This window comes from Megalobrama amblycephala, linkage group LG15 (assembly GCF_018812025.1).
Source record: "Megalobrama amblycephala isolate DHTTF-2021 linkage group LG15, ASM1881202v1, whole genome shotgun sequence".
Lineage (NCBI taxonomy): Eukaryota > Metazoa > Chordata > Actinopteri > Cypriniformes > Xenocyprididae > Megalobrama > Megalobrama amblycephala.
The window spans coordinates 27,239,867-27,259,585 of NC_063058.1; the positions used below are offsets into that span (position 1 = coordinate 27,239,867).

General features: G+C 40.5%; 1 protein-coding gene across 3 annotated transcripts; it reads right to left on the minus strand.

Annotated features, from left to right (window-relative positions):
- Positions 1 to 1,246: 1,246 nt before the first annotated feature.
- ambra1b (autophagy/beclin-1 regulator 1b) lies at positions 1,247 to 19,528 on the minus strand. Of its 3 annotated transcripts, XR_007179966.1 has the most exons (20): positions 19,225 to 19,527; positions 18,166 to 18,382; positions 16,856 to 16,914; positions 16,560 to 16,743; positions 16,161 to 16,333; positions 15,787 to 15,853; positions 14,215 to 15,680; positions 13,500 to 13,586; positions 13,207 to 13,389; positions 12,017 to 12,097; positions 11,367 to 11,467; positions 11,093 to 11,203; positions 10,791 to 10,979; positions 10,481 to 10,635; positions 10,107 to 10,246; positions 7,326 to 7,424; positions 7,028 to 7,227; positions 6,621 to 6,725; positions 6,307 to 6,530; positions 5,139 to 5,273 (listed from the first exon to the last, which is right to left on the minus strand). XR_007179966.1 is itself a non-coding variant. In XM_048157826.1 (19 exons), exons 2-19 carry the CDS (start codon positions 18,295 to 18,297, stop codon positions 3,971 to 3,973), a joined length of 4,092 nt encoding a protein of 1,363 aa, XP_048013783.1. In that variant the 5' UTR covers positions 18,298 to 18,382; positions 19,225 to 19,524; the 3' UTR covers positions 1,247 to 3,970. The 3 variants fall into 3 exon arrangements, 1 of the variants encoding a protein (XP_048013783.1); XM_048157826.1 differs by lacking the exons at positions 6,307 to 6,530; positions 6,621 to 6,725 and adding an exon at positions 1,247 to 4,500 and having other exon boundaries at positions 19,225 to 19,524; XR_007179965.1 differs by having other exon boundaries at positions 6,307 to 6,725; positions 19,225 to 19,528.
- Between the last annotated feature and the right edge of the window lie 191 nt (positions 19,529 to 19,719).

Genomic DNA, 19,719 nt, shown 5'->3' on the forward strand with positions numbered 1-19,719 from the left:
TTTTTTTTTTTACAGCTGATGAATGATAAAAAAAAACCTTGAAAGCCAATCAGAATCCATCCTGCTTTAAAGAGTGTGTGAGCATTTAAAGCAGCTGATGACAAAACAGCAGTGCACTGCAGTGTTGCCAAGTCTGCAGTTTTCCCGTGGGCTACTTTAACACTGTTGCCGCGGGTTGTTTTTGATGTCCGCGGGTTGAAGCGACCCCAAATAACATGATATTTAGCTCCTATAATGCAAATTTTACCAGGAGAACTCCAACAAAAAACAGATTTTACCCACAGGAATGCGATAGGCTAGTTTTGAGTAGCAATTGAGCAGGTTTTGTTGTGAAAACCTGGCAACGCTGCTGCAGAGCATTCTCAAGCCCAAAGTATACTTCACTTTTTACATGTATGCGAGGGTCAGCGAAAAATGCGTGAGACGCGAATTTCGTCATCAGAAGAGTATGTGCGTACTTTATTACCAGGTCGCACATGCGCATTAAATTTTTTTGCAGTAATTAGTTTATCCACAAGGTGGCAACCATGAACTGGGGGCGTCGATTCATAAGGTAGTCGAAGAAACCTTGCATAAACAGAACAGACCGGAACACATGCAAGCTACAGCAACAATGGAGGCCTACATAGATGACAGATTGTGCAAAGAGGTTAGAAAGTACCCTCATTTGTACAACTCTGGCATGAATACAAATATATTTACATGGGTTGTAACTCGTGGTGAGAGATTGCGCATGCGCCTGTGTACGCGTAAATGAAGTATACTTTGCAAGATTGTGCATTCGACTGTGTGCATACACTAGCATATGCTTAAAAAGAAAAGAAAAGAGTATACCCAGGGCTTTAGAATAAACAGAACGATATCGTCCACTGATGTGAACGCTAATATAGTTATCGTTATAGGTGCGAAAGGGCCTTAAGTTTCATTTAAACATTGCAAGCAGAATTTTTTTTCTTTTTTCTCAAATTCTCATTACCATTTTGTCATTTTTCCATAATTGGTCCAGATATACTTTGTACACACACATATTATATATATATATATATAGTATTGTGCCTATTTTTGGGGAAAATGTGGTTAATTGTTGAGAAAATTGTCAAGATACAAATAAACCTGAAATTAAAACAGTAAATAATAATGATGGGAAAAATATGGCCTGGATAGGTTCTCAACAGGTTTCATGAGATTCATTGCAATGTAATTAATAAATAATAATAATTGATAATAAATATCAAAAACAAGTGAATTAATTTCCATATTCCCATTTTATTAAAACTCTCATAATCGTCATAACCACAGGATCTTTGGTGTCCCACGAAATTCTTTTACAACACCTAATCCTCATTTTCACTAAATAAAGAACCAACTACACATTTATGGTAAGTCATAACAACACATCCCTCTTGTCCGGGCAGAAGAGGAAGTTGAATTCTGGTCTTTTCCACCATCATGACTTCAGCTAAGGTACCGATCCAGCAGTGAGAGCATATACATAACCACACATCCAACAAGAACACAATTACAGTTTTTAAAAATGTCACACTTTCGGTTGCCGTCAGCTATTCTCGTCTGAACACATGAATTGTCCAAAAAGTCTAAAACAAACCCTGCATAAAGCGACTTCATAAAAATAAGGTGTGCATATGGTCAAAAATGAGATGTGTACTTAAACGAAGATATTTACCATGTTCTCAAATGGAGTTTAAAGTAAAAAGGTCCTTCTCTCTTATCATAGAAGCATTTTAAAACCAGGATTGCATTTGTCATTCACACAAAGGGAAAAATAAATAATCAAAATGACAGCCAACACAACCAGACTTAGTTTCACCAATATTTCTACCAATTACTAAAACACTCAACATTCAAAAGGCTTATGAAGGAGCTATTCTGGTTTTGTCACACATCAGAACAGCTTTTGTGGTTCAGTAAGGAGAAGACTCCCCAAGGCACTGAACTCATGGAAAAACACCAAAGGGTTTCTGAGAGGTTCCTCAGCTGCCATTGCTTGCTATGAGACCACAATCCAACTGAATTTTACATCCACAAACTTTCAAAAAAACAAACCATTCCTAAAGGGGACCGTTTTTTACAAAAAAAGCTACTAATTCAAGCCAAGCAGCTAAAATAACAGAATCTTTTACACAAATAATAATTTTTATAAATGCTTGTTAACGAAAGGTCTGTGCATATGCAAATGCACTGACAACTCATCGCTAGAGTTGACCAATCGTACACGAGAATCTAAAACAAGCACAATAGAACTCACAAGGCAAGAATGTAATTAAAAAAACCAAACCCCACCCCGAAATATGGATTTTTCTTCTTGATTTATCATCTCTACATTTACAATGCTACATTTATTTATAATAAAACTCTGTAGGTTCAGTGGCGGACACTCACAGACATACACATCCACACGTACACGCATACAAACAGTGCCCGTCCTCAGTGACTCTCAGCAGTGTGCGCGCATATAGGGCAGTCACTCTCTTAAGTGTCCGTTGTCCAAAGAAACGCTCTATTACGGGTTATTCAAGTGTTTATTGTACATAATCCAGATCTAAGATAGAGATATGTCTGGTTTATTGTCTGTAACATTATTCTCGGTGCAGTCTGGAAGGAGAAAATGGTGCTTAAGTGCAATCACTTGCCATTCGTCTCTTACGCATCATAAGAGGCTTGTGGCGTTTGGTAGAATGGAATGAAATCCTCGTCCAATCAGCTGATTCGAGGTGAATTACCGGCGAATTGACAATCAGCAGTTAAAAGTGTTACGTTTGAAGCATAACAATCTGGCACAAGAATTGTAATGGTCTTACATTTCGTTTCGGAGTTTTAAGGTACTTCTGGGAAATCGCATCAGTAGGCATCGTACAAATGCATCGTGACTTGCGGCTGACCCATACACGCAAGTCAATGCTCACAAATGTATAAAAGCCCAATAAAAACTGCTCGGCGTACCAAAATTTCACTTAATGTGCATGTGCGTTAGACAGCCTACATGCTAATTTGCTTAAGCCCCGCCTTCCGCATTCAGCTTCTCTGGAACTGGACACACATGCAGATATGAGACATCTGAACCAGCGTGAGGAGTTCTTGAACTGCTTCTTCTATCCAATGGACAATTACAGACAACATGCATTCAAAAGTGTATTTTTCAAATGACAGATAAATAAATTCAAATTAAAAACCATCATAAAATCTGGAAGTTTAGTGGGACACGTTCACGCACGCAAGTCTTTCCAGTCTGAGAACTTCAAAGCAGATGTTGTTCTGGACACCGATCAACTGGATGACTCGAGCACTGGAAATCACATTATCGAACACAAAAAAAACCAATCACGTCAAGCATAATCTCTGAATTTGAACTCAAAAACCGTTAGAGGATGTTGAGTGAGAGTTAGTGTTAAGCTGTGAAGAGTCTGCTTTACATTTCCTCAAACCAAAATGTCCTGAAGACAACAGACCCCATGGGATCCAAAGGAATCGGTAAGGACACGCCCCCAGCCTCAACTGGCACTTCGATTGGCTGATGAGTTTTCCTGGAGCTTGAAAGGGTGGTTAACTACAACCGTGTAATTCCGTACTGCAGTACGGGAAGGATTCAAGTATGATTCCCTTTCTCGCATGGAATGATGAAATGTCAGACTCAACCTTGAAAGGAAGAAAATTATAACTTAAGTGCAACACGCAAGTGCAATAATGATGCTTCCCCAAAGCCAGAATCTGTTGTTTTGACAGAAAAGATGAGGTTGATGCCTCCCAGTTAAGGAGACGGCATGAAAAACTTGGCACTCATTCATTCCCAAATAAGGCCAGAGTGGGAGGAGTCAGAACTGAGGCGGGAAGTTCAGCGGCTCCGCCCCAAACATTATGTTCTGTCATTGTAACAAATGGTCCACCACGAAATGCTCCAGCACCATGCAGACCAGTTTTGAGATGTTTGTCTCAAAGACAACCAGACGTAAGACTATCTGCCATACAGATCGTCAGGATAATCTCGGCTCCGGCTTTCACTGTAGCTGTTGTTATGGTCATTGTTATTGTTGTTGCTATGGTTGGACATATTCAAACCCCTTGGGGACGGGTGGTGCACGACATCAGCTTGATGATCGCCAAACAAGTCTGGCTCAACCATAGGAGACACCCTCACGACCTCAGAGCGAGTTGTAAACTGTGGCGGAAGTGGGGCGCCGATGGACCCTGATGGCCCAGGAGCTTCTAGAGAGTCTACCAAGGGTTCAGTGTGAAAAAGAGTCGGGATAGTGAGTCCAGCAGGTGTTTCCGCGGTCGGGTTTCCCACCTGAGTCGACCTGACTGAGGTCTGCGAGCCACGGTGAATCCGATGGCTGACCACGATGTTGTTTCCAAAGCCACCCATCGAGGCCATAGTAGTGCTGCGTTCCCGCTGGACCACGGCCGTCATTCCTCCTTCCGCCATTAGGCGGCGGATCCGAGACAGCGCATCTTCTCCCGGACCGGGCTCGGCTGCTGAATCCGCTAAGATGAACCAGACAGAAAAGTGAGACGTGCATATCAGATAACGGCAAATAAAATTCAAACTAAGACTGCATTAAAAATTCAGAAAATGGAAAATTAGCATGCATATATTATACATAACATTGGCAAAGAAAGCTGGAGCAAACCTACTTAATATGAATGAATACAGAATTATGACAAGGAATATATATTAGCCATATATATATATATATATATATATATATATATATATATATATATATATAGATATATATATATAGATATATATATATATATATATATATATATATATATAGATATAGATAGATAGATAGATAGATAGATAGATAGATAGAGAGAGTGTTTTGGTTGACCTAAATAAATAAATAACCCAACAACAATTAGGTCTTAGCAAATTATCTATTATCTCTCCATGTGTGCACACTGTGGCCCATTATATCGAGAAAACGAGGGTGCAAATTAAATTAGACCAGCTAACAGCAGGTAATAAAGCACTTGAAACAGTAATAACAGTGTAAAGCCCTCAGTAGGACACAACACAGGTCTCACAGAGGTCAGTTCAATCAATTTCACTCCATTACCTGTGTCAGACGACAGAGGAAGAGACAGGATGAGAAAGAGTGAGACAAAGCAGTTACCGTGATATGTGGCGGACAAGTTGGTCCGGTTCAGCGATCCCTCTGAAACCGATGCCTGAACCGGTGTGTGTAACAGTGTGTGGGTCGTCTCTGGGTGTGTGTGTCTCTCAGTGCTGGTGCTGGCCATCTGAACCACTGCAAGAGTAACACATTTTGCAGCTCTGAGTGGACATAATCAATATTACTGAACCTGGTTACAGAGACATGAACTGGAGCGTTATAGATATCCGTTAGAATCACTATGGCCTTGAGCAAGACACTTCACTGCAGGTTATTTCGTGGGTCTGTCATTACAGCTGGGAGATAAATATTGAATATTTAAAATTATTTTGCTGGAAATATAAAATTAAGAAATAATATTAACATGTTGATTATGCGACTATTACGTTTAGTGAAAAAAATTTAAATAAGTTCAACTCTTTAATGTGAATCAGTAAAACGGTCACAGAAGAAAATCAAGTGAATCGTATTAAAAATTATTTATTTTAGTAAAAAATATATATTGCTGTGAATAAAAGTATTAAAAATAAAAGTTTTAGGATTTTAAAAGAGTAATACAAAGAAGTTATGACAAAAAGAAAAACCTAAAATCTTAGGTGCATGTGTCATGAAAGCAAAAAGCAGACAAACTAAATACTAAAAAAAATATTGAAAATTATGTCTCTGAGATTGTTTTAATAATCTGTAACAAAACAAATATTGTTTATTTAGACCACACTGGATATGCAGATACTGCCGTTTATTTTTTATGTATGTATATAAATACAGCTATGTTTATGCATGAGCTCTTAACGCATTATAGTCCTTCACGTCTATTGCGATCTCAAAATTCTGGCCACTTTGTAATACCTACAATTTCAAAATCAACTGCAGGTGGTAGACCCTTTTCCTATTTACCACCCAAATTGTGGAATAGCCTTGTTCAGAAAGCAGACACACTCTGTCAGTTTAAGTCTAGACTAAAAACGCATCTCTTTAACTTGGCATACACATGACACATGATCAATTTCTATTATTCAAATCAGTTAAATGATTGTTAGGCTGCATAAATAAGGTCAACCGGAACCAGGAACACTTCCTATAACACCCAATGTACTTGTTACATCGTAAGAAGAATGGCATCTACGCTAATGTTAGTCTGTCTGTCTTATCCTTATCCTGAGGTTACCGTAGTCAGCCGGATCCGGTCCATATCCAGATGGTGGACCTGCACCTAGACACGACCAAAACGCAGCCCTGAATGTCAGCAGAGACCGTGCGTACTAGACAATCCCTGGTCAAGGCCTCGTCGGCATGACAGCCATCGGCACAGATCCTCAGCAAGAACCAGACAGGTCCTCCGCACAGACCCTGTGGCCAGCTTCGGCTCCATACCCACGTGATGAATCCGATCTTCAAGCAAAAGGAACTGGATGAATATCTGAATGCTACTGATCCTGATCTGAATTCTGACTTGTGATGCAGCCTGATTCATAATCACACCGTGTTTGTTCGTTGGTTTCTCCAAAGATTTTTTTCGCCATTCTGTCACCCGATGGTGTTTGGGCTCCTCGCCACTGTTGCCTCTGGCTTGCTTAGTTGGGGACACTTAATATTCGACAATATTATTGATCTGACTGTACTGATGTTGTTTAATGTTGAATGTTTGTTTTGCAGAACTGCTTTATAGATTAACTAATTTAATAATTGATGACCTTTACAACAAAACTGAATCAATAATGACTTCAGCTGAACAAAAGCCGAAATGCATAATTTTCCTGTTATCACTGTAAAGTTCCTTTAATAAAAGGTGTTTGACTTCTTTAAATAAAATGATTAAATATTGATTATATTATTAGTTTTAGTTTATATTAGTTTTTAAATAAATACATTTAGCGCAAATGTCTTACTGTGTCTGGATGTGTGCGCGGTCTGGAAAGTACTGGCTGAAGGAAGTTCTCTCTCCGTCTGGGTCTCGGCATTCTGCAGTCGCACCACTGGTGTCTGCGTCCCCTGTGAGGTCACAGAAGGCGTGGCCTGACGTGGCTGCAGGCCAATAGCGTTCATAAGGCCCATGTCTCGGTCAAATCTCCAGCCGGACCTGCTCGTCCTGTAAGAAATAAACACAAATGAGTATTTTTGGATTCATGAATGGACTATGATATAACAAGCTATGACTTATGAATTCAGATTCAGTTCATTTCTGACCCTGGGCGCTCCACTCCACGGGTTCGGCTGCTGCTGTTGACAGTAAACAAAGAATCCGAGCTGAGATCCGACGGACTGTCTCCATCACTGCGGAAATCACTGACAACAAAACAGATGTTTTAGACTTCATTATCTTGATGTTTACACATCTAAGTAAACAGTAATGTATGTTTCAATTCAGGTTATTTATCACCCTGAAGGTAGTCTCAGCCTACAGACCATTGGTTGAACATCTGATGCATAAGGCACACAAAATGAGAACCACTTTAAGAGTTTCTAAGTCATAATCTAAGTGGTTGAATGCTACAGGATTTCTAAGAGATGTTTGTGTCGTGTTCTTTAACGGACTGAATGGAAACAAAGTCATCATGATGCCAAACCCCCTCATGGAAAAAGAAAGCCGCTGTGTTTACAACTATGACAATGAGCGCTTTTCAGGAGAAGTATGTGAAGTTCGTGGCTCCATTGTTGCAGTAAACTTGCACAATGTTCTTGAATGAATAATATATTAGGTGCACGCTGGTCTGTTAACGTAGGGACTAACAACTCCCCTAAACATGACGCGGGAAACAAAACAAACTGTGATTGGTTGCTTTACATGTCAGTCAGACGTCGGTCGTATTGGGCAGTCCATGGCTAATGAAAGCTGTGATGGGGTCCAGACCTTCTTGCATCAGTCTGGCTATGTGAGACTAGTGCAAAGACTTTGTATAGAGGAGGACGGTGCACTCCTATTACTTATGAATGGGAGAAAGTGCAACGACAAATACGGCTAATAAGCCCCGCCATGTGCATTGGGTGGTCTAGCTTGAAAAACAAGCCTTTTAAAATGCTATTTGAACATAAGAGACAAGATTTATAAGTTGTCAGATTTCATTGATGTTTTCAAATATGAAATGTAATCATAGGCTTAGTGAACAGTTTGAGAATTTTATGTATTTGATAGGAGCTGCACTTGGATGATTGAGAGGCATTTCAAAGATGGCCGAGTGAAATGACTTGGGTCTAAAAGGGACTTTGACTAACACCCCTAAACATGTCGATGAGCAAAACAAACTGAATGGTTGCTTTACATGTAACTCAGCCGACTGAGTCATTGGCCAATGAAAGCTACTACTTCTGCTATTAGTCTGAAGGTCTGGTTACATGAGACAATCCAGAAGGGATTCATTTTACGATAATGACTGGGTGACTGTACATTATCCCACTTTTTACACAGCTAATAACTAATTATCTAAATAAATAAATAAATAAATAGACATTAAATATCATATTTCATCATGTGAAGAGTAGAAAACTGCAGAGTGATACCAGATCTGTGATACTATGTAGGACATCAGCTGACTGAGACAATGGTAAATTATTACGGTTTATAGAGTTATTATACAAAAATAGTTGATTGTAGAACGGCCAATCAGAATCAAGTATACCTGCAGATCTCGGATTATGTATTTAAAACCAGTAATACACAGATTTGACCAAATTACAAAACCGAACAACAGAATGGCAAAGCAGCAATGGAATTGTTATGACATACTCCATCTGTCTGCGTGGGATTTGATCTGATTATAAACCCATCAGTTTGGGGGAGAATTCCTTGAAAGCGATGAGCTTCAAAAGTCATGGGGCGCAGGGGTAATGTGGCCTGTAACCTTGTTAAAAAACAATAATTGCTTCTTTCCAGTTGAACACCCGAGTTTCCTGCCACTAATGAAGAAGGTAATCTAATGAAAGGCGGCTTCAGGTAACAGTGATTTATTAAAAGTCCTCATATAGTCCACATCTGAAAACTTATCTGGGATCAGGAACTCATTTGACTATTTAATTGTTAAAGATGAACTGATGACACCTTGATAATGAATCAACTCTCTAAGTATTTGGAATTTTTAATCAATATTGACATGGGCTCTGGAACACGTTTATGGAAATAACTGGTTGTAAAACCGCAGCTTTTATTGCTCTGTTAAACTGTGTTTGGTTTTATCTGCCATTTCCATGGCTCCTGTGTTTCACAGTGGCACTTGTTTTGTTTTTCTTGCTGGGTGGTGTGGCGTACTGGTTAAAGAGCTGGGCAGGAAGCCAAAAAGTTAAGTAGAAACAATTCCCAAACTATCACTATCATTTGCAAAACATAGCAGTTGCCTAGAGAGGATGCATTTTAAGTAGGGCTGTTGATTTAACGTGTTCATTTAATTAATTACTTATGGCAAAAATTGTGTGTTAAAATAATTAATGCATTTAACACATCCACCCTGTCCCAGACCTACAAACGTCATCCTACAATTCATATTGTTGACTGATGAGGAACATGAAGCAAGGCAACAACTCACTGCATGATGCAGCATATAGAATGCGGTTAGAATATCCCTTAAATTCAATATATTAGGGGGAAATGCCCCTGTATGAGTTTTTGTCTCATATTATATGATATAGTTAAGCATTTTATACAACAGTTCAATAAATGCTTTGTGTGCTGCCATCTATGAAACTGGTCACTTATGAGGTTCTATTTTAGTTAGGATGCTTCCTTAGAAGGCAGCTGCTTACGTAGACGGTAAACAGCAAGGCAGCAAAACTAGGTTTTGGAGCTATTGTTGCCATAGGCATAACACTTTGTCCCTGTAATAAGTATACTGTAAGTTACTTTAGATAGAAGCATTTGGCAAATGAATAAAATGTATTTTACTGGGTTTTATGATTTGATAAGGACATTCAAATTTGCTAAGGACTAAAGATATGCATGTGGAACAGATGGTCTACTGGGTGATGGTGTTTACTTACACTGGCCTGCAGATGACCAGGTCGCCCTTATTGGTTCCGTAGGCCAATCCCATGCCTGGCTCTGGAAGCCACCGGGCTGAGTTAATACTGACGTGTCTCCTCTGGTCTGGAGCCATGGGGTACACCACATTAAACATCATCTGCAGGAATCCAAGAGAAAGCAGACCATAAAACAAACAAAAAGCAGCAAATCAAAGTGTTAGTCACAGTACTGAATCATTCTTTATTGCTTTGTCCGGTCTATGAAAAAAAAAAAATTACCTAAATACCAGTGTAAACCTCAATATATATTTTTATATTACTAGAGATTTTTTCCTCTTTCCCTTCCAGTTTTGCATTTATTGAAAAAATGTGTGGCATTTTCAAGCTCTCACTCTAATGGACGTCTCTCCTCCGTGTGGCTGCTGCAGACGGAACACTTGCGCCACCATGTGGTCGGTGGTGGGATGGAGCAGAATCCGTCTGGAGGCCAGTCCTACCATCACGTAGCAGCCCATGGGTGAAAGACTCACTGAGATCGCATTTGGACCTAAAATGAAGGTTTTAAAAACAAAATTCAAAGAGGAATTTCTGCTATAGAAAAGTTGCTATTTTAAAACTAAGCCAGAATGGTCACAATGCTACTGCCAAAATGGAGTTACTGATTAATTTGAATTGTTTAGTGAACTGTTCCTTAACACCAACCGAATCTCTTGGTGTACAGCATTTCTCCAAGATTATGGGGAGCAAGGGAGTAAACGGCCAGGATGCCCTCATCAGCAAAACCCCGCTGGCTGCTGGGAATGAACACGGCCAGCAACTGCCCGTCCGCTGAAATATCACAGCTGGCATCGTTGTAGATCTTACAGTGGGGAACCAACACATTCACAGTGGCTAAGATGAAAAGAAGAAAAAAATGTGATGAAATAAGATTAACAAACATAAACGAACATCACGCAAAAACTGATTAGCTCAAAACCAATAAAACATGTATAATAAAAACACACCATTGCTGATCTCCGGAAGGTCAAACTTGGTGAAATCCCACCACTGCAGCCTATAAGTGGTGTTGGCAATGTTACTGGCCACAGCTGACTGCCCATCACCTATAGATGCTCCTGCAACAGAGCATTATGGGTAGATCTGTTTAATTCTCTTTAGTTGGTTCAAAAACACTATTCTTTTATGTAGAGTTTCTGACCTTATGGGCTAAAAATGATTCATGAATGAAACAGAATAAGAAATAAAAAAAGAAAAAGGGGGAAAAAAAGTTTGTTTTACCTGCTAATACTCTGTTAATGGAGGAGTGAGTGGCCAGGCCTGACTGACCCCTTTCATGGAAAAGTCCAGCGTAAGGCAAGTACTCTGGTAACAGGAACCTCCTTCAGACAAAAATACAGATCAAGAAATGTTTACATTAATAAAATATATCACCATAAATGTGTTAACTTGGTACAATATTATTAAATTTTTCAAAAGAAATGTTTATTTATATTTATATTATATTATATGTATATTTTCTCAAAAGTGATAGTAAAGACATTTAAAATGTTAAAATAAATGAAAAAATGTACGAGTTTCCACAAAATATTAGGCAGCACAACTTTTTTCAACATTGATGATAAGAAGAAATGTTTCTTGAGCAGCAAATCAGCATATTAGAGTAATTTCTGAAAGATCATGTGACACTTAAGACTGTAATAAGTAATAAGTGCTTTACCATCAAATTACACTTTAAAATATATTAAAATAGAAAAGTTAATTTAAATTGTAATGATATTTCATGGTAGTACTGTTTTTACGGTATTTTTGATCAAATAAATGCAGCATCGGTGAGCATAAGAGACTTCTTTAAAAAAAAAAATTCCAACACAAAGCATTTGAATGGTAGTTTATGACAGGCAATGTCAAACGTCACATATGGCACTGACCGTGGGACAAAGCGTCCGAGCGATGGGGCCGACATTCGAGCATTGCGGGGCATTCTGTGTCTTGTCCTGTCTCCAGGCTCCCTGTGACAGCGAGAGAAAAGAAATATTAAAGGTGCCCTAGATTCAAAAATTGAATTTACCTCGGCATAGTTAACTAACAAGAGTTCAGTACATGGAAATGACATACAGTGAGTCTCAAACTCCATTGTTTCCTCCTTCTTATATAAATCTCATTTGTTTAAAAGACCTCCGAAGAACAGGCGAATCTCAACATAACACCGACTGTTACGTAACAGTCGGGGTGTACGCCCCCAATATTTGCATATGCCAGCCCATGTTCCCAACATTATGAAAGGCATTAGACAAGGGCAGAATGTCTGGATGTGCACAGCTAAATCAACAGACTAGGTAAGCAAGCAAGGACAATAGCAAAAAATGGCAGATGGAGCAATAATAACTGACATGATCCATGATAACATGATATTTTTAGTGATATTTGTAAATTGTCTTTCTAAAAGTTTCGTTAGCATGTTGCTAATGTACTGTTAAATGTGGTTAAAGTTACCATCGTTTCTTACTGTATTCACGGAGACAAGAGAGCCGTCGCTATTTTCATTTTTAAACACTTGCAGTCTGTATAATTCATAAACACAACTTCATTCTTTATAAATCTCTCCAACAGTGTAGCATTAGCCGTTAGCCATGGAGCACAGCCTCAAACTCATTCAGAATCAATGTAAACATCAAAATAAACACTGTACTTAGGCGATTAGACATGCTGCATGACGAACACTTTGTAAAGATCCATTTTGAGGGTTATATTAGCTGTGTGTTGGGCTGATTGGTTCATGTCGCATTTGCAGCCAATGAGCTTGCTGCTTACAACATTTAAATGGCTAGTTATTCACTATAGCAGTTTGCAGCGTGCTTTCAGTATTCCTCCGAAACCCTCCACCTTCCCCAGCTCCACCTGTATAGATTTACTATGGATAATTTTATATATGCTATTTGTGCAGCAGCAGTATGTCTTGCATACGCACAGCAGCGTATTACAGCAAATTCCTGTATTTGCTTTGCAGCAGCAGCAATTCAATAGCAGCAGCGTAGCGGATCTAAAATATTCTGAGAGTTCTCATGATAGAAATGTGATTAAGTGTGAGTGCAGATGCAATACATATTATCAGACTCACTCAATGTCCTCATAGTCTCCATCACTGGCTTCCGGTGGTGTGGAGGATGGGTTGTTGGACTGGCTGTCGGCTTGAGAGTTTGAGAGCGTCCGTAAGCGATTCTGCAGTGAACGCTGGCGTATGCTTTCTCTCCGAGACAGATATTGGATCATCCTTTGAGCATAGTAAGCAGCTGGAGACAGCCTGAGGAGATGTGGAAGAGGGAAAGAGGGGTCAAACTCTGAAACTGAAGCTCAATAATCAGCCTCGAGTTTGTACATATGGTCTGAACAGGACTGTTTCCAAACTGGTACCTGGCAGGATCTGGGTATATAGGATGATCTCTGGAGCCAGACATATCATATCGAGAGAACGGAAACAGCGACGATTCCAACAACCTCCTAAGGTAAGAGATGAGGAACAAATAAGTAACAGGAAAGACAATGTAAAGGTGAGGTCACATTTACCATTGTTCCACAAGCGAAATCCAGTCATTTCAATAGGAATTTGTGATGCTTTGAGGGCTGTTGAGCAGATTCATAAACACCTCTAATTGGCCATTGTGTTCATGCGCTCATCAGATATGTCTGCGATTGGCTACAATGATCAATGCTTCAAAATCATGTTGTGAATACATCAATGACAATCAATGACATCAGTGCTTACACAGATACACACGGGAGCATTTGAAAACAAGCGCACCGGTTCGCTGATAGACGCTTGCTTTCAAATGCTCCCGCTTTCTAACACTTCCGTGTGCTTTCAAACACTCCCGTACGCTGATCATTGTAGCCAATCACAGACATATCTGTTGAGCGCATGAACACAATGGCCAATCAGAGGTGTTTACGAATCCGCTCAACAGTGCTCAAAGCGTCACATTTTTAAAATTTGGTACCGAAGTCAGTATTTTGACAACACTAGTTTGGAACAACTTGAGGGCGAGTAAATGATAAAAGAATTTTCATTTTTGCGTTACCTATCCCTTTAATAACCAAATTTGGATGTGTACATCTTTTTCTTCCTTACCTCCTAAGTGAGTCCTCGTCCGGATTATCAACAGGCACCTCTGGGTTTAAGGCGTCTTGCGCTGCCTCAGAAGAAGCACTGGCTGTTGGTTGCCGGTACACGCTTTCCCACTGCCCTGTCTCCTGATTGTACACCAGACCCATGGGCTGCTGCCCCTGTAGACCAGAGGAGGCCTCGCTCAACTCCATAGGCCTCATCTCAGGGGCTTGGGCTTCCACTCGTGCACCCTGACCCGGGTCCTCAAACGGAGGCACTGAAAGGGGCCAGGATGGTCCGTCTTGAGAAGAAGAGGAAGAAGAGGTCTGACCAGAACGTTCCCAGCGCTGGGTGTCGTGGTTAAAGGTGAGGAGGTTGTGGCACGAACGGCAGCGATTGGGGTGGTTTTGTGAGGGGCCAGTGGCCGTGCCTCCGTTTCCAGTGTGGGAAGAGCCGTTGTGTGAAGGCCCGGGCCGTTCTGTGTCCATGCTACTGTTGAGCAGCTCCTGCATGGGTCCTGGTCCACCTACCACCTCTCGACTGCCACCGGGTCGCTCCAACTCCTGCATCCGCTCATATTCCATGAAGTAACGGCTCAAGTTACACTGCAGGACGTTGCGTATGGAGGCGGGGTTGTTGCGTTGGGTGTTGTCGTAGATCGGGTGATGACCGCTACTTGTGCCGTCGTTGGCTCGTCCCCGGTTGAGATCCGTGCCGGGCAGCACTAGGCCCCGTCCTTCCGTAGCAGATGTGTATATGGGTGATGAAGAGGAACCATCGGGGAACCTGCGCAGGGAGAGGAGATCCATAGAAGAGGAGCTCGTCCTAGGAGGGGGCAACACACCCCTTCCACCGCTGCCTTCTACCCCAATCGCACCTAACCCATGTTCATGTCCTGTGCTCAGCAGACTACCAGACCAATCTGCCCCAGGGAGACGCCCGGAGGCCTCGAGAGGCCCGGGTGCCTGTGACCCCAAGGGATCAATAGTCCTAAGAGGCAAGAGACTCCGATGTGTAGAGTTCCCAGCAGTCCCGCTGAACACGCTGCTAAAAGCAGAAGGTCGGTCCGTGGAGGTGCGGGTCTGGCTGGGGGCGGGCGAGAAGGCTGAGGGGCCCGACTGAGTCTGTGGTTGAGGCAAATCCGAAGGCTGGAGGCCTGACGGATTCTGCGTGAATAAGTTTCGCGAGGCAGCGCAGCGACTGCACAGGCAGCCCAAACCCAAATGCTGCGTGCAGCCCTGTAAGGCAGGGCGGTCACCCGGTTCCGTCCGCACCGGGTACTGGAACCGAGGTATGCTGGGAGGCTCACGGGGCTCTGGGGCGGGACGGGATTGATCGCCGGCCTGTGCCCCAGAAGAGCGAGAGGACAAGATGTGCAGGAAATTGTGCAGGATGGGCGTTCGACGTACAGGTGGGGAGCGCAAAAGAGACCGTTGGCGGAACAAAGCCATCTCCATACTGTCCATGGGAACTTCAGAGTCCTCTTCATTCTACAAAAACACAGTAAAACACTCTCTAAATCACTTTCTGAAAAGGGACATGAACATAGGACATTCAGTTATAGCTATTTTGAAAGGAAAAAGGGTCATTTCTAACCTGCTGGTTGGATGGGTTCACAATAGCTGTCAAAAGATTATGACCTAAAGGATCAAATCTCACCAACCTGGCCAAAAAAAAAAAAAAAAAAAAGGATTAACAGTTCTAATAATTATGGGAAAAAAACATGAATTCATAAAGTCAACATGAATTGGCATTCACAACCCATTTTACTTTTGCAATGTGACAGTTTCAAGCGTAACAGAATAGTCAATAAGAAAAAATGTAGGGCGGAACTTATTTTTCCACATTAGTGATAAGCATATACAAGAAAAAAAAATTTCCTTCAACATGCTCTGATGAATCATGCACAATAAAACAGGAACAAGTATTAAGAAAGGAAATATGGTCCATAAACAGGATTGCTTCCCCACCGAACACGTTCTGTCTCGCTGGCGGTCTTGACCACCGCAAAAGGTTCTGGTCGGCTCCAGTCCCAGAAGTGAAGTTCGTTGTTTGTGGCGATGAGGAGGAGCTGAGCCGTGGGGTGGAATGCTAGAGAAGCGATGGCAACATTACTCTCTGTAAACCAGCTCTCACTACCACCCTGGGAAAGGGGAAAAACATCCACAATGTTTATTTAAACAACAATTTCTAAGCCAGGTATACGTGCAGATGACTTGCAATTCGATCAGACCAGAATAACTGCCTTGAGCTGCTACTGAACGGTATGAAAATCAAATAAACTAACAAGCAAGATAAGAATATTTGCTAAAGGGGAAGGTCCGCACATCTTAGGACTAGTTAAAACATTAAACAAGACTGATGCTCACATGCAGGTCCCAAATGCGAACTTCTCCATCAAGGCACCCAGAGGCAACCAGGCCAGGGATGGTGGGGTGAAAGGTCACACACCAAGGTGTGCGTCGATGGCCCACTAAAGAGTGCAGGCACTTTCCTGTTTTCACATCTGTGATGTAGATGTTATGGTTTACATGGGTTGAGGCCACAAGATTCCTATGGGGGAAAAAATGTAAATACAACAACAGAAAATTAGGCAAATCTCAAGTAATTTAGCATCTAGTGCTTTTGTTGTTGTGGTCGTCAATGTTGAAAATGTAATTGTTACCTATCTGGACTAAAGGCCAGCAGGAAGGTGGATCGTGGATTATCCGGCAACTCTACTTTCTGTAGAAATAATTGAGACATTTATATAATTGAGACATTTATATTACAAACATTAGCCTCAGTGAACTTTCAGGGTCAAACAAAGACTATTAAAATGATTAAATAATATAATTTATAATTAAATATATTATATTAAAATAATAACAATTAAGTAATATTAAGTTTATATTAATATTGTTTATATTATTAATGTAGATTCATATTAAATTAATCTAACAATTAAAATGCTAAATCTGCTAAAAAATTCAGTCAACATTGACTTGACATGGCAAACTCTTGTTCTGACAATATTTTCAATGCACTGGGCAAATTTTGAATTTGGTCCTTCAATAACTGCCAGTGGATCTTTTTTTTTCCATTAAAGGGTTAGTTTACCCAAAAATTTAAATAATGTCTTATTACTCATTCCGTTCCACTGCCGTAAGACCTTCGTTAATCTTCGGAACACAAATTAAGATATTTTTGTTGAAATCCAATGGCTCAGTGAGGCCTCCATAGCCAGCAATGACACTTCCTCTCTCAAGATCCATTAATGTACTAAAAACATATTTAAATCAGTTCATGTGAGTTCAGTGGTTCAATATTAATATTATAAAGCGACGAGAATATTTTTGGTGTGCCAAAAAAAAAAAAAAAATAACGACTTATATTGTGATTTCAAAACACCGCTTCATGAAGCATCGGAGCACAAATGAATCAGCGTATCGAATCATGATTCAGCTGATTCGACACACTGATTCATTTGTGCTCCGATGCTTCCGAAGATTAACGAAGGTCTTACGGGTGTGGAACGGCATGAGGGTAAGTAATAAATGACATTATTTTCATTTTTGGGTGAATAAACCCTTTAATTCTACTATGGTTACAAAATTGTTATCAAATATGGATTAACACAAAATTGTTTAAATTTTCCAAACGTTTTCACGCTTTTTAAACAGTAGATATACACAATATAACACTGGGACCTAAAATGCTCGTTTTTCAATTTCATAATTCATTATACTCATTAAATGAAAAAAAAAAAAATTACGATTAATCACAAATTAATTGATTGATAGGGAAAAGTCTAAAAACAAGCAAATTTGACAATTTCAGCTGAAATAAAGAGGGAGGGGGCTTTGAATATTCTCTGCTGCAAAAACTGACTGAACTCATTATTCTGACTCTGAAATCTTGAACTGGTCTACACAGGAACATCTGTGGAGTATAGGCCAGAAAGATCCATTAGAGACATTAAGGTTGATATCCTACCTGGCTCTGCCATTTCATCCAGCGTGTTCGGTCTTCCACCAGCTGCTGCAGGAGCCGCTGGGAGCCCAGCATGCGAGCTCCTCGCTCTCGTCCCGACAGGATCAGCACAGAGTTCCTGTTCTGCACAGCCATTTTTCCTCTCTAGTGCTCCAAGGCCCGGCCGGCCTTCCTTGCACACGGGCCGGACACTAACTCAGCAGCACGTCGGCCATGCAGACTGGTGGATGGACACAAAGCTTAAATCAACACACACACCAATCTATAATAAGTCTGTAACATTTATAATAATCACCGGAAAACTTTTGACAGATCATTCACTGAGCAAGTTCCCTTACTTCCCTATAATTCTAACCAAATTTCAACACACAGAGACATGTAACCTAAATGACAACTCATCTCCAGACAGATATCTGAACAAAACTGACTAATCATGCAAAAAAAAAACCATTAATTTCACAATTCTAACAGTATATGCAATAACAGTATCTCCTGACTACTGCTGTTTAGCACACACAAAGATCTGTTGTGGCTCCAATGGGCCTAACAATCAAGCATCACTCCACCATCCTTTACATGACAGATCTGCAAAAGGAAAACCTTATGGGTGTTTAGCCATGAGATTACACCAAAAAATGTACCTTTGATATGGTCATAATATATAATTAAACAAAAACTAATAAGATTTTATGTTGCTGGGGAAAATTAAAGCCCTATCAGATGTGCTGAACCATGTAAACAAACAAGCCATTTAAATCCACACCATGCCAGTGAAATCTTCATTCACATTTGATTAACAGCAAACCAGAGACAACAAAATACGCACATAAACAGCATCAATAAAGGAATTAAACGCGTTTTCTGGTCGTGTAACTAACAATAACTCACTGCCGTGCCCGCCCAAATATGGAAACTGAATTGAAGCTATAGTGTTAGCCATCGTTTATTCGCTATAAACATTAATTTATTTAAACATACTTTAATTCTAATGCTCACATAACCACAAATACGCTCCAAAAGTGTTGAAATACAGATTAAGCCGTGAATCGATATTTTACATACCTGTTTTGTTGTGTTTGTCAGTGAAATGTCATCGAAGGCGCTGTTAGCCTCTTAGCCTGTTAGCCGAGCTGGATCGTTATTAACCGACCTTGATTGACAACCAACCGATCCGAAGCGCCGAGCAGATTACATTCATGTCATTTAGGAGTATCTCAATCAAACCGTTTGGATTATCGTGACATTGAGAAGGTGTATTGGGGTACCTATAGGAGAAATGATGCTAGCTAACTGGTTTGTGGGTAGCTGGCGTAGGCAGGCATACTAATCGAGAGAAGACTGCATTGAGCTTCTTTAGGTCGGTTAATCAATTGCAGAGTGGATTGCACCTCCACGACAGGTGAATTTTGCTGTTATTTTATAACTTATTGGTCATTGGTATTAATTTACTTTTAATTTATTTAATGTATATTTATTTACATGTATTCATAAGGTTTAAGTGGCGTTACATGAAGGAACAAACAAAGTGAAAGTCCTTACAAAATAGTACTGTGGCAG

Bases quoted from the DNA above. Each gene is read 5' to 3' on its own strand.
- ambra1b (XM_048157826.1), bottom strand. From the start codon at position 18,297: ATGGCTGTGCAGAACAGGAACTCTGTGCTGATCCTGTCGGGACGAGAG. The intron at 16,744-16,855 runs GTAACAATTACA...TTTCCCCCATAG, and splicing joins CTGGCCTTTAGTCCAGATAG to GAATCTTGTGGCCTCAACCC. The intron at 4,501-5,138 runs GTAACTGCTTTG...GGTTCATCTTAG, and splicing joins CTTGTCCGCCACATATCACG to CGGATTCAGCAGCCGAGCCC.